Source organism: Dermacentor albipictus, chromosome 6 (assembly GCF_038994185.2).
Source record: "Dermacentor albipictus isolate Rhodes 1998 colony chromosome 6, USDA_Dalb.pri_finalv2, whole genome shotgun sequence".
NCBI classification, from domain to species: domain Eukaryota; kingdom Metazoa; phylum Arthropoda; class Arachnida; order Ixodida; family Ixodidae; genus Dermacentor; species Dermacentor albipictus.
Window position 1 is genome coordinate 123,503,285 of NC_091826.1, and position 14,191 is coordinate 123,517,475.

General features: G+C 46.2%; 1 protein-coding gene across 2 annotated transcripts in view; it reads right to left on the reverse strand.

Moving 5' to 3' along the window:
• Positions 1 to 14,191, reverse strand: part of LOC135899471 (heat shock 70 kDa protein 14-like) — a 67,077-nt gene that overhangs the window by 12,793 nt on the left and 40,093 nt on the right. For both annotated transcript variants that reach the window (XM_065428744.1, XM_065428745.2), the window contains exons 11-12: positions 11,908 to 11,997; positions 8,380 to 8,538 (exon numbers count right to left, since the gene is read on the reverse strand). In XM_065428744.1, coding sequence (XP_065284816.1) covers positions 8,380 to 8,538; positions 11,908 to 11,997 — 249 coding nt within the window. The remainder of the gene's footprint in view (positions 1 to 8,379; positions 8,539 to 11,907; positions 11,998 to 14,191) is intronic.

Here is a 14,191-nt window from a genome sequence, read left to right on the forward strand (position 1 = left end):
TCACACAACATACACCACACGCTAGAGCCTTACAGCAGAACCTCGTCATAAGAAGCACATCAGACATTAGAATACATTGGTTATGCCGGATACTCATTACGAGCATTTATTTGTTACGTGCCAATATTGGTGATGAAAAATTTTATATTTGAACTTGCATAGTATACACACAAACTGGATCTTCAGCAAGAACATTATGTGGTAATAAGATGTACAGTAACAGAGATTAAATGAACTAGAGAAAGCTGTCATCAGGTCTGCACCGTAGAAGCCAGACGACCACCACCGAATTTCTTTAAAGGCATAAACTTTGCTCTGACTGGCGACCTTTCTGAGCACCATTTCACTTATTGCAAACTTCCTCATATAACGAGCAGGCACATGTGTGCTTGGGGTCGTTATATGCAGGCATGACTGTATATGGTGCCCTGCGCTGCCATGAGGGGGTGGTGCAGGTACTATCACAACGTATGTTCGCATGCATTTGTGCAATCTAGAATGTTCTCACGAACAAAATTTGTTTTTCGTAAAAGTTGATCCAGAATTTATTAAGTTGTCAAAACAGCCCGAATTCGTAAGCCTTCCGAAAAAATGTTGGGAGAGTTAGTAGGCACATTTAAATGCCGAGAGCAGGGCTCTCCAGTGAAATTTTTTAGGGGTGGACCAGGGGTGTGCAACCAGGTGGCGGGGAAGGGTTACAAATGCAACTAAGACTGACTATCTCTCTCTCTATTTTTCTTACAATGCGACCATACTGCAGTGTACATTCACCAGTCTTGCACTTTGGACGCACAAGCAAAATTAATACGAGCCAGCGATGCATCCTGCCACGATCGCTGAACTTTGCAGGGACAAAGAAATGCACAGCTCAGCGCTGAGAAAATACATGCAAAATGTGCTGACGATTCAAATCTGTGTTGGCCAGTAGGAGCGCTTGCTGTGGGCACCTAGCAGCAGTAACGAATGATTATGCTAGCTTTTCTCGCTTTTGATTTGCTTCGTTTGCTTACATTATTGTACAGCAAAATATGGCACTGCATTTATCTAAAGCTCAGGTCTCTCCTCTTTACAATGGCTACAAAAAGGCAGCATTGCATCACCGAAAATTCGCACAAAGTCGAGCGCTTTTCTACCCAATCTTTGTTGATAGCACACAGAACAAGTACAATTTACTCAGTTTTCTTTCCAATATTTCCTCATGTGGTAAAAGAACACCTGAGGATAACGGAAAAGGATCATGAAAAGGATAAAATGAATCTGAAATTTGGCTAGTCAACCGAAGCTGGTGGGCAGCAAAACAGAGCGGTGGGCAGAATTTCCACTGCCGCTCACCGTGGGGAGAACCCATCGAGAAACAGAAAGGCAGCAGTGCACATTAGATAACAAATGTGGTAAGCTGATACTTTATATGTGATTATGAGGTAAAAGTACAGCTGGGCTCAGCATATACTGCACAGAGCAGATGAATAGTTGTCGAATTATTAGAGTTAGACACTGGGTGACAAGAGATGGGAAGTGCTGTCAAGGAAGGAAAAGAGGGAACTAAGAGGTATGACAAAATTAGGTTATTTTCGGGCAGGTTGCCATAAGTTCCCTTTGACCTGCAGTCATCCCATATATATTAAGAAAGCCTTAAGTGGCTCGTTGCAATGGCTCGTACCCAAAAAAAAGCGGCGTCTAGTCCTGCGAGACAAAAATATCAACAGGAATGGCTTATATTATTATTATTTCATTTTTAAACATATACAGTGAAATCTTGATACAACAAACTTCAGGGGACCGCAGTAAATTGTTCGTTATTCTGATGGATTGTTATAGCGAAAGCCCCAAAAGTAATCATTCTGGCAATCAACCCACCAGTTCATAAGTTTTCACTATATTAGCTATCCAAGCAAATGTCGAAGTTGGCTCTCGGCACGCGCTGTTCGTATTTTCCATAGATTCCGCCGCCACGCACCACTGAAGAACCGTATAATACGAGTGATGCGCACAAAACAGATGCTGACGCCGAGAAAACTACCGACAAAAAAGTAGCTCCGTGTCGCCCCTAAAGCGCAATGTTTCTTGCTTTTTGTTTTTTACATTCCTTGCTGTGGGCACCGCAGCTGTCTCACTCGAGGCGGGCACCTGAATTTGCAAGCGTGCGTATACAGTGAAATCTCGGTATAACGAAGTTCAGGGGACTGCAGGAAAATGTTTGTTATTCTGAAAGGTCGTTATAGTGAAAGCCCAAAAATTAGCCATAACAACAGCATTTCAGTAACGCAAACGCCCTACCTTTGAAACAGTACCTCCTTGAACTCGTTACTCACACAATGCACATGTGATCGTCAGACAAGGCACATTTATTTGAAAAAGTCCGTGATCCGTCTTCTGATGGGTGCAGCACAGGCTCTGCAGCACAAACGATTCCAGACCGCCCGCATTCTTATGCACGCCTTCGGTCGCTGTGCCACTTTTGGCTATAAATATGCTAAGTTTTCGCAAGCAGTCCAACGCATCTATAGCCGACACAGACTCGTCGCGGTCTTCGGGTGCTGCCGTAACGTCATCGTCCATGTTGTGGCTGCATTCCTCATCTTGGGTCGCCGTGCCCTGGACACTCTGCAGTATGTCATGAGTGGCAAGCTCCGCTGAGGTCCACGTCGCCTTGTCACACTGGACATAGTCGTCAAATGTGACTGAAGGATCAACGGCTAGCTGCTCGGCCGCCTCGCTCCAAAGCTCGCTCGAACTGTCCTCCACTGCCGGTTCATCGGTTTGTGGTTGGCCATCTGTGATCGTCAGGCCGGCCTTCTTCCAGCAGTTTTGGATAGTGGTGGACGTGACACTCCAACATGCGCCTGTCAGCATTTCCGCAGCCTGTCGGACGTTGATGGCTGTCGAGTGCTGCAGGCGCAGGTTGATGAGCGGCTGCTGAACAAGGCGCTTCCAGAAGTGCGACTTCACACGCCTTATTATTCCTTGGTCCAGTGGCTGAAGTACTGATGTGCAGTTCGGCAGCAGATACTCGAGACGCACATTCGTGAGCCGTATGTTGACAATGTGCACCGAGCAATTGTCCACAATCATTAAAACATGCCGCCCCTCCTTCCTCATCTTCTCGTTTACCGTTAGCAGCCACTCGGAAAAGAGCTCGCGGGTCATCCAAGCACGCTAATTCGCACTATACTGGCACGGCAGTGACACTACATTTTTCATGCAGTGCGGCTTCGAAAACCTCCCGATCACCAGAGGCTTAAACTATAGGGCAGTATAGGGCTATATAGGGCATTGCAGCAATACAGCATGATGATGCGAAGCTTAGACTTTTTGCCACCTCTGCACTGTTCTCCTTTAAAATGCATTGTCTTGTCGGGAGCAGCTGATAAAAGCAGGCCGTCTAGTCTGCATTAAAAAATGATCTGCTGCGTAAGACTCGACCATTTCGTGGAAACTCTCCTCCCTCCACGTCGCTGCTGCTGCTTCATCTGCTGCCTTCTACTCGCCAGACACAGACTGCCAGGTTACGCCGATTTCCTGGCGAAAACGGTGGAGCCAGCCAGAAGACGCTTCAAAGCCGGTGACCTCAAGAACTGCAGCGAACTGCCACGCCTTCTCCTGCAGCAGTGGGCCTAATACGGGCACATTCTGTGCTCTCACGTCTTTAAGGGGGGACGCGGGGATCGGATCGCGAAAATCGCAAAAAAGATCGATTTTTGGCAACGACGCGTTTCGGTATCTGCAATGCCTAATCTACATTGTATCAAAATGGTTTGACTGAAAACGCACTAAAAGTGCCCGAAAAAAAATTAATTTATCAGTGCGTAGGGCGAGAAAACAGCTTTAAATCGCGTAAAATCACCGCGGTTCGCGGAGCCCTAACTCGTCTTTCCCGCCACCGAACGCCGCCATCTTGGTATCGTACGAAAGCTCGAAGTTTCGCCATTCCGTTTCTGAATTCTTCGGTCGTCGCCACCTTGTAACAAACGCACAAACACAAAAGACGCGCGGGTCTGCTAGAGGCGGTCACACGGGCCCTGCGATGAAAGCGGGCCTCCGATTGGTTGCCGTACTGAGAGGCGTCTCGCCATTGGTTGCTGCTGCAGCAGCGGGGAAGCTGGCAACCACAGCGGACCGCAGTTGTCTGCTTTGAAAACCACGCCGGCATCTTTCTTCGTTCGACACTCGCAGAATTCGGATTTATGAAAGCTCCCAGGTCAGCGATGGATCGTCGCTCGTTCGAAAAGAACTTTTAAATGAAGCATGCCTTCAGAAAACGGAAGCGCAAGCCTCCTACGGTGAGAGCAAGACGGCGGCCAGCGGGGGAAGTGGAGAACCCGACTGAACACGCGGATAACGTGCCGCGTTATCTTGCACCGTGCGATTCGAGCAGCGAAGCCGACAATTGCACTGTGAGATCGGCATTGATAACCAAGCCACCGGAAGACGTGCCAACGGAGGCTCTCGCACCTGTGCGTACGGCCGCGCGAGTCGGCAAGCGAGCCCGCGTTGTTGGAGGCGACGCGGGTCGAAGGTCTCCATCGCCGGCAGAGCCGGTGTGCGTTTTTGACGCATCGTGCGACAGGGACACGCAGCCTGCGAGTGAGCCCCAACCGTCGACGAGCTACATACTGTATGGTGACTCAAGGCTCACCAGATGAATCGTCGCACGATTAAGACGCGCCTCGAGCCGCGTTTTGTGTCAGCGGTGACTGCAGAAGCGCAGGCATGCAGCGTTCGCGACTCCCTTCGCGCAGTGTCCGCGACTGAGCGGAAGCAGCAATGCCAATAACAAATTTCGGCCCCTTGTGACTGTGAGTTCATTATTATGCCTGTTTCCGCGATGAACTCTTTGATCGCTAAAACTCTGTGCCCAAGATGGCAACAGCGTTCTGTGGGTGTACACTGCGATACCAGGCTCGGTCTGGCAATGAAAATGGTGGTCATGCACTACTACAGACGGCGCAAGAAAAGGATAAAGAACGCCTGAAGAAGGCATCCAAAGCCCACCAAACAATGAGGCAAAGGTGTAAGAAGATGCCTGACAGCAATGATTCAAAATATTACAGCCCTGGTGCCTTTGAATAAATTTGCAGTGCTGTTAAAACTTTGCAGCCAGTTTTCTCAATTGCATTTATTTGTCAATCACCTCGCTCGTGGAAAGCGTAGCACAACAATGGCTGGACCGATTTTGGCCCAGTTTGTTTTGCTGTGATCCACAAGCTGTGCTTTACTTAAAGACAGTCTTGAAATGTTTCTTTATCTTTCCATTATTTAATTATTTCACAATTACTACATGGCTCCATGCAGTGAAGCACAGTCATGTGCATGTTATGTTGAGCAAAAAATTATTAGCACACTAAAAAAAAAAATCGAACACTGTCTTGATGTAGATTAGACATCTGGGCAAACATGCAAAGTATTCCCAGCTCCCTATCACGTTTCATTACTGTGCCAGGCTTTCCACAAGCAAGGAACTTATAAATTCTTATAAAACAAAAACTAATTAAGATATCCTAATGAAATTTTAGATTTGTCTCTTTATTGCAATGTGCAGTGTGTGTGCCAAATTTCAGCCCTTTCTGTCAAGAAACAAAAAAGTTAATTCCGATCCCCACCTCCCCCCTTAAACCAAGTCAGCACTGCTGCGTCAATATTCTGGAAATCGCCGAGCCGCAGTCGCTTCCTTGATGGGGTAAGCTGAGATTCTTGCTGGTGCTTAAAGATTTTCTCTTTATCTTTGAGAATCGTGGCGATCGTTGACCGCACCACTCCACGTTCTTTAGCCGCGACGGATTGTTTCTTCCCGTCTTCTATCTCGCGAAGAAAGTCTGCTTTCTCGCTCAAAGAAAACTGCTTGCATGGCAACGCGAACGCCGGCACGCACTTCTAACACAATAATATAACCAAAAGAAAAACAAGATGGACAGGGTATAAAAAAATATAGGCACACTTCAGCATTAATTACTACTTTTTTTTTTCCTTCTGCCGCACCGTCTCAGGTTTTACGAGCGCATGTTCCCTGCCTCTCCACTCACAAAACCTGGTGCGTCGTTGCCTCCGCAACGGAGAAGGGGAAAAAAAAGTCCCCGCCCGCATCTTTCTCCTCCCGCGCCATCTTAGGTTTTTGCGGGAAGCAAGTTGCAAGGCGCCCGCTCTTCTCGCTGCGTCATCTGCTAGCTTAGAGCTCCGACTGCCGTGACGGATACACTGAAATCTAAGAATCCTCACATTTCAGGATATGAGTTCGTAGTACTGAGGTGTTGTTAAGATCACACAGAAATTAAATAACGATCGTTATTCTGAAGTTCGTAGTAGTGAAATATTTTTACATTGAAACTATAAGCAGTCGGCATGGGATTTCTTAAAAGTTCATTAATCTGAAATGTTCATTAATGTGGTGTTTGTTGTAACGGGGTTTGACTGTACGACAGCATCTGGAAAGTGCAAAGTGTGACCGTGTGGCATCTCTGTGAGTACTCAGTTTCATCGCGCATGTAGCTACAGGAGAACCTTGTTGATACATTCCCATTCCGTACATTTTCCCAGTGCCAACGTTCACAATCAAGAACACAAAAAAAGACCCAATAGGATTTAACAAAATTTGTTGCTGAGCTCATTGGTTCATGAGTTAAAAAAAACAACGGTTACAGCACTAAACAGACGAGGACGAAGTGAGACACAAACTACATGTATGGGCACCCGTATATGTTGCTTGTGTTTCACTTTGTCTTCGTCTGCTTAGTGCCGCAACCTTTGTTTTTGACCCAATAAAGTTACATTCATTTTTTACCGGTTTACGTATTCCTGGAAAACACAATTTTTTGGCACCAGCGTTCAGTATGTTGCCAAACTGCGATCACATTAAGCATTTTCCGGCCACTAGATCATCTGTAAACAAAAAGGCGCGAGGCGCACGCGATTAAGAACTGTACACAGCCGCCCGTCTCACGTGAAAATGACGGTGCGCACTGTTTCTTATTTCGGTACAAGCAAATCTCCACGAAACCTATTGCGATAAGTATCTTCACCTATCTGTTTACAACATGTGGTGCGTAGTGCCATTGGTAGCGTACCGCGCGCTTTTAGTAGCTGATAATCCAAATGCGTCACCATTCCCTGCTGCAGGCAGCGCGGAGCGATGTGGGCATCACTTTTCGCTTTGGTGACATCCAGTGCTGTCCACCAGCTCTATTTCGTTTTGATTTCCTGTAACCCTCTTAAAACACCACACAAGAGGATAACAAAACGCATCTCTGGCCACCAGAACACCACTGGCCTAATGTGCATTGGTGTCTCATGGAGCAAAATCTGCGCGGTGCTTCGAATTATGTAGATGTCAACAATAGTTGAGTATGTCAAATTTTTCAGTTACTTCGGATCGTATGTTCTTTCTCTTGTTTTTTTTTTCTAAAATGTATAAATGAGGTTCTCCAATAGTGTGGCCGTCAAAAGAAGTGGAGAAGAAAGAGGCATGCGCAGAAAGAAGAAACAGACATGCCTCCGTTGCTTGCTAGGCAACACTTTTCTGGATAGAGAATGCGCTCGCCCACGTTCTTTCTTTCTCGGTGCCATCTCAGGTTTTCCGTACCCAGGTGCCACGATGTTCGCTCTCTACGCCCTGTCATCTGCTAGTCTATTGTTTCGGCTGCCGTGAAGGATACACGGAAATCTAAGAATCTCCAGATTTCAGAATATTAGTTCATAGTGTGGCGTTAACATCACAGGGAAACAACTGATTACCAATCGTTATTCTGAAAAGTTCGCTATCGCTATTCTGAAGTTCGTAATACTGAAATACTTTTACATTGAAACTATAGGAAGTCAGCAGGGAATCTCTGAAACATTTGTTAATGTGGTGTTCGTAATAACGAGGTTTCGCTGTATACACATGGCAGGAAAGGGAAAGCGAGAAGCAGGCTGGCAACTGGAAGGGGCACAACGCCTGCCTTCTCTTCAGAAAGGAGAAGACAGAAACGAAAGACAGGAAGAAGTGAAGGAGAGAAGAAAGAAAGAGCAAGATGATAAATGTAAAATAAAGCATAACACACACAGCGCAGGTCGCACACAGTAGCGCCAGTCACTGCAGGACAGGCTACTAGCCCCGTAGCAAGCAAAGATGCAATGGCTGAATATGAATGAAGAAATGAAAGAAAGCATGAACTAAAGAGCAAAAGAATCTTTAGGTAGTGCATTAAGTGCTTGCATGTGTCACTGAGGAGGTCGACCTACAGCACCATATCTTTACTTCACCCTGCGACTTCTTATATCTTGCAATATGTCCAACCCCTCTGATCGTATAACCTAACGAACTTCCATGTGTTCAGCAGGCTTTCGCCTTCACGTGTTGCAGGAGTGTAACATGCTGCCGAACTCTTGATGACAATGATTACTCACCCGAGCTAGAAGAGTGGCATCTTGGCCGTCGCCACCGCCTTCATACACCTCAAGCATGACACTGCTCTCGCCTTCCGCCCGAGACACCGCTTGCTGCCACCGTGCAGGCACTGGCGTTCCTCGTCCTAGCACTTCAGTCATTGACCCTTCTGCACCAGTCTGAAAAGTGCCGGCAAAGCGAACACATATTTACCGTATTTACTCGCATAATGATCGCACTTTTTTGTAAAAAAAAATTGATGCTAATTCAGGGGTGCGATCATTACACAGATTAAATTTCCCGCAAAAAAATTTTTTTTTTCCCATTTTGTGTTTGCTGCAGAATGACAACAGGTCAACAAATAGGCGGATGCTGCTGTATGCAGTGCGGGACACACACAAAAAAAATGGCGGCCGGTGGAGCAAGCCAAACGCGATTTTTTTTTCTTCTCGTGAGTACATTACGTGCATTGAAACAGTTTCTTCCATATGTGTAATCAATAATATCGTTAATATCGGCAAGTTTGTGGCAATAATGTAGCAATGTCCACTTTGAGGGGACAGAAACAGATGGGAGCGCTTAGCTGCCAGTGACATAGAAACAAACGGCCAGCATGCTGTGGAAACTGCGACATCTGTCTTCACTACTATCCTAATACGGCACGTTTCCGCTAAGGGTGGGCGAATATCTTAGCTGTGTTACCAGCGTCGATGTATGAATGGGGTACACCTCTAATGCATCAGTGTAAACGTGGCTGTTATCGTTGCTGCTCGCGGTTTGTTGCGTGCCCACGAGTGCAGACGAGAAGAATCGAAAGGCGCCTTTATTGTTGTTGATGTTGACCACAACCATTATAAAAAGCCTACACATAATAAAGACAAATGTGGTTGTAGGTTTTTTTTTGTTTTGTTTTGTCATGGAAGTGCGGAAAGTAATGAAAGGAATGAAATGGGGCATGTGCTAAAGAAAGTTTGGTGCGTGCAGACCGCTTGGTTTGTCTTGAAGAGTCGTTTGCGTAGCATTTGACAGATGGTAAGCGCGATCATTATTAGCTAGATTTGGCACACGACATATCACTGCGGCAAGTTCGGGGTGCGATCATTACACGGGAAATAAAAAAAAAAAATCGAATTTTGGTGACAAAATTCAGGGGTGCGAACATTACGCGAGTGCGATCATTAGGCGAGTAAATATGGTAATTACACGGGTAAAACTTTACAGAGGCTGGAGTCTGGCCGTGGTTTTATGTGCACTTTGTGCCGAGCCTTCTCTACGTCCCATCTTATACTGTACATGGCAGTATTTGCCTGCTCGGTCGACTCGTTATAAGGTGAGCTAAGGTGGGGGGATGTAGTCCAGTGTTTGCAACGCGGAGGGCAGCGGCTGTCGAAGTCAGATACACCAAGCTGGCGGCGCTAATATTTTGTCCTCTGTATAATTCAGTGCATTAAACATGGCCCGTGGCAGAGCGGCGACCAGTCGGTGCCACGGTGCAAGCACACCAGTGTGCGGCAGAATGCTTCGTTGTTTGTCAAAGATGCATACTCTGCATGCTTGCTTTAGTGAACTGTAGGCCTGCTCCAGTGAGCTGTAGGCTGGTCAGCCGAGCTAGTGCATCGTGCACTCTGTCCCACCGTCCGACGTTCGCCGATCTAGCATAACTGTGCTGCATGTGGATCACCTCCTTGTTACACCGGACTATATCTGTGCTTTTAGTTTGGTCACCCCAATGTGCTCTTCATCTCCGAGCAGAGATTAGATGCACCCAGGACCTGCTTGTTGAATGTAGACAACCAGATACAGAAGATAGGCTCGACTCAGAAAAGAATGCTTTTCATTATAAGAACATTGCAGGCACACAACGGTGTCAGCACAGAGCATGAAGCATCTTGGCCAGTTAGTATACTCTGAAGCAGCTAGCAGAGTATACTAACTCAGTGGCTAGCAGACATGCGGGGCCTGTTTGCTGATACATGGGCATGGTACAATCAAGGGAAGCAGATGATACAGGGGCTGGTTCTCTACAGTCTACATTGTACGTCACTTCAGGTGTGTGGTAATGGGGGGGGTGTCCTTTGTTTTTCAGTTTTGGTATGAAAAACATCAATTTTCGCGAGCGTATTGTGATGCACCTACTTGCATTTAAAGCATAAAATTTTCTACAGTGGCTACTGCGACTAAATTCTTGAAAACTGGGCTTTTTAAATTGTTGAAAACTGTGTTGCAGTTGGCCTTTAAAGAAGTCATCATATGGCCATGCCACTTTTCTTGGCCTATCATTGCAACTTAAAAGTAGAGGAGCCAATATGATTTAGCGTGCGCACACGCACACACACACACACACACACACACACACACACACACACACACACACACACACACACACACACACACACACACACACACACACACACACACACAATATTGGGCTCTCAGTACACATTTTAAATATAAATTTAAATTTGAAACCACTGCTTCTTAGCCCTTCCCACCAACAGTGACGTAACTAAGTGACGCCAAGTTCTGCGCCACTAATGTGCTGTCTGTTCTGAAACATTTCAAAACCACGTGCATGCTGTGCCGGGCTCAGTTTCATCTGCAACTGGCTCCTAATAAAGCAGCAAGCGTGCCATTGTTGCATTGTGTTGGCAATTCTTTTTCTTGTGTGAGAAAAATGCCACAAACCAGAGAATGTCTGCAGAAACTATCCCGGACTGACGTCGAGACGCACACTTGAAAACAATAGCACATGCATACATCCCCAACTTGGCAGTCAAAAACGTGAGAAAAAAGAAAACATTTTCAATGGAGAAGCAATTGCGTTCAGTGCCCCGATGCCATGCACGCGCTTCGACGAATTTTCGCTCGCTGCGTACTTCCGCATGCCGCTACTAGATGGCGAGAGCTGTGCGGTGACCTCTGATGCAATGGTACATCCGGGGATGGGGGGTGTGTACAAGTCAAGGCTGCACCGGCACCATTTTGATGAAAAGGTTCGGTCCTGTTTAAGGGCTGCACCTCACTAACGTTGCAAAAGAAAGTGCGGCCTTTACACGAGTCTATAGGGCATGCAGCAAGCTCAGCGACTATGCGACTGAGCATTGCGAAAAAGCCAACTCCTTAATAGTTGCACATACACGTGGGAGGGAGTATGTGCACTACAAACAGCACGAATAAGCTACACAATGGCGATTAGTGTTACAGCTATTCATTGCTTGCTAGTCGGACCGATATGAGCAATGGCTGCTGGCATAGCAATGCAGAGTTAGCAAAATGAATTTGTTCACCAATTAAGGCTGAGAAAGCATTGTTTCACTTCATCAAAATGTAATTTACTAGTACAGCTCAAGCTAATTTTCTCTTTAGTGTCTCTTGAAGCATAAGTGGAGAACTTTGTATTAAATTTGATGCACAGCCTTATATATGATGCAAGTTGCTTCTTAAGAATTTTGACTGATGACCACACAAACTCTTGCATTATGCTCATGCAAATGCAATGCTTTAAAAGCCAGGCAGCAGAGGCCAGCTGGCTTTCTCTGCGAGCTCACCTTGACGCAGACACTGCAGGCAAGGGCTGGAACTTGCACGTGATGGGGAACGTCCCGGACTAACTCGCCCCGAGAGGACAGGAGAGCTGCCTGCAATGGACATGACACAGGTGTGTGGAAAACCAGAAAAAGATAATGCAAATTGCGCAGTGCAATTAGGACACTTGCAAGAGTGCACACAGAATGTGTCATGACAGTGCAGCCGATACTAATGGCTAGGAACTGGAAAGAGACCAGGGTGCTTCTGCAGAAGTGGGTGGCACAAGAAAAAAGGGTCCCAACCGCATAAAAACATAAAAAGAAGAAAGCCTAAAGGGCAAAGAGATCCAAGAAAGCTTTGGCTTCTGAACAGAAGCCTCTTTCATCTTTCACGAGCTGAAATGCTCTTGTGATTTTGTTACTATGACAGCAGTGAAAGGCTGAAAGTTGGGTTTGCTGCATCTGTTTGTCCTTCCAGCCACCCGTGACAAGGGCAAAGGAAACTATTAGCTTTGCACACCACCATCTTACACTAACCGCTGAGGTATCATGAACATTTGAGCCTTGCAATTTGTGTGATGTTTTGTGCACCACACAGACTCTGTTAAAGGCAGTTTCTTATGTATTTCGGAGTCCACAGGAGGCAATGTCACAGCAGTAGCTTGCACTGAGAAGTTTTGCTTGAGGACATGGCCGTGTCCACTGCGAGAGCCTGCCACTGTCGCAGTAAGGGCTCATTCACATTGGCAAGTTGCAGAGTTTGTGCTACCAAGTTGGTCGCAAAAGGTCACCCTGGTTGAAAAGCGACTGCTTCGCCAGTCGCTTGCTGTTTGATTTTTCAGTCATGCGAGTGCAGTTGCAAGCTTACTGAACCAATAAGTAGCACGGGAGCAGGGCATCTAAGAAATTTACGTTTATATTATGTGGGGGTGGTGGAGCGAGCAAGGTGAAGCTATTCATGAGACGTTTTGGTGTGGCGACGGGCATGTCATGCTCGCTGGTGTGAGCATTGGTCACCAGTTGCAGTTGACTGTGCGACCTGTGTAGTGGGTTCACTTTTTCAAGTGGCTTGTTAGGTGCTTTCATTGTACGTTAGACAGGAAACTGCTGATGTTCTCATATCTGACATCCCATTCGAGGGTTTTTGCATGAAGTCCATATTCTGGAAACATGAAAAAACTCACTGCGCCGCTCAAAATTTTTCACTTGTTCTGCAGCTGAAGGCTTTTGATGATTCTGAACATGCACGGGGGTGGGACTGCCCAAAGTCAGTTTGGAGCAAGTAAAATTGCACTTTGGAGCAGTTTGGAGCAGGCCAATCTGAATTTTGGTGGAATAATGGAATATGGAAAAATTTGGAGGAGAGTTAAGCTTCGCTTTTAAGAGTGGAATGCAATAGCATTGAAAGATCCCTGACTGCTTCTCACACTTTCCGGCAACTGCAGCTTATGTAACCGTAATGTTTACTGGGAAGCGCTGGCCGCAAACGCTATGCACAAAGGTGAGCTTTCTTGTAGAAACGCGGCCTCTTGCACGGGCCACGATGCAGCGGAGGCAAGAACCATGTGCAGCTGCTGCAAGGAACTGGGCCCGCTGCTTTATGGTCTAAGATTTGTGCATGCCGGCATGCGCAAATGTCAAAGACTATGACTGCTCTATGAATGGCAGAAATGCTGGAAAAGGGGTTTGTGCTTTTTGAGTTTCCGCATAACAGAATTAGGTAAGTTTCTCATATATTCAAATTACAATCCGATGCTATCATGGCTGTAGGTTGTGTGTAAGTCGTACTTTACCATTTTCTTACGTATTTTACCTTAAGAAATTCGATTAGTTCAGTAACTTCCTTGCGCTGCATGGAGAGCCTGCATGGTTGGGTATGCGTGGTTCCATATGATTTTTGCCAAAATGACATACGACGCTAGATGCCGAAGCCGGATTTTCTGTGACATGGCGTCCTTAATGCTATCGTGTTTAAATATGGCAGTGTGCTTCGAAACCATGACAGAACAAAGAATAAACCAACATGAGCACTGTACTGCAACTGTCTTAAGCATCTTAAGCTGAGTTTTGAAGCACATTACCCTGATGCTGAAGCCACCTAGCGCATGCAAATTTTGGTAATACTGCTCGTAAATATTTAATTAGTGGTAGCAACTACAAAAAAACATGCACTCTGCAATAGCGAATCCAAAATTTAGAAGAGCAGCCCAAGACATTTTTTATAAATACATTTGCTTTAATGTCTCGACAGGGTGGATGAAGTGCCTGGAAATCTTCCTTCACCAGTACACTGTATGGAGAAGCC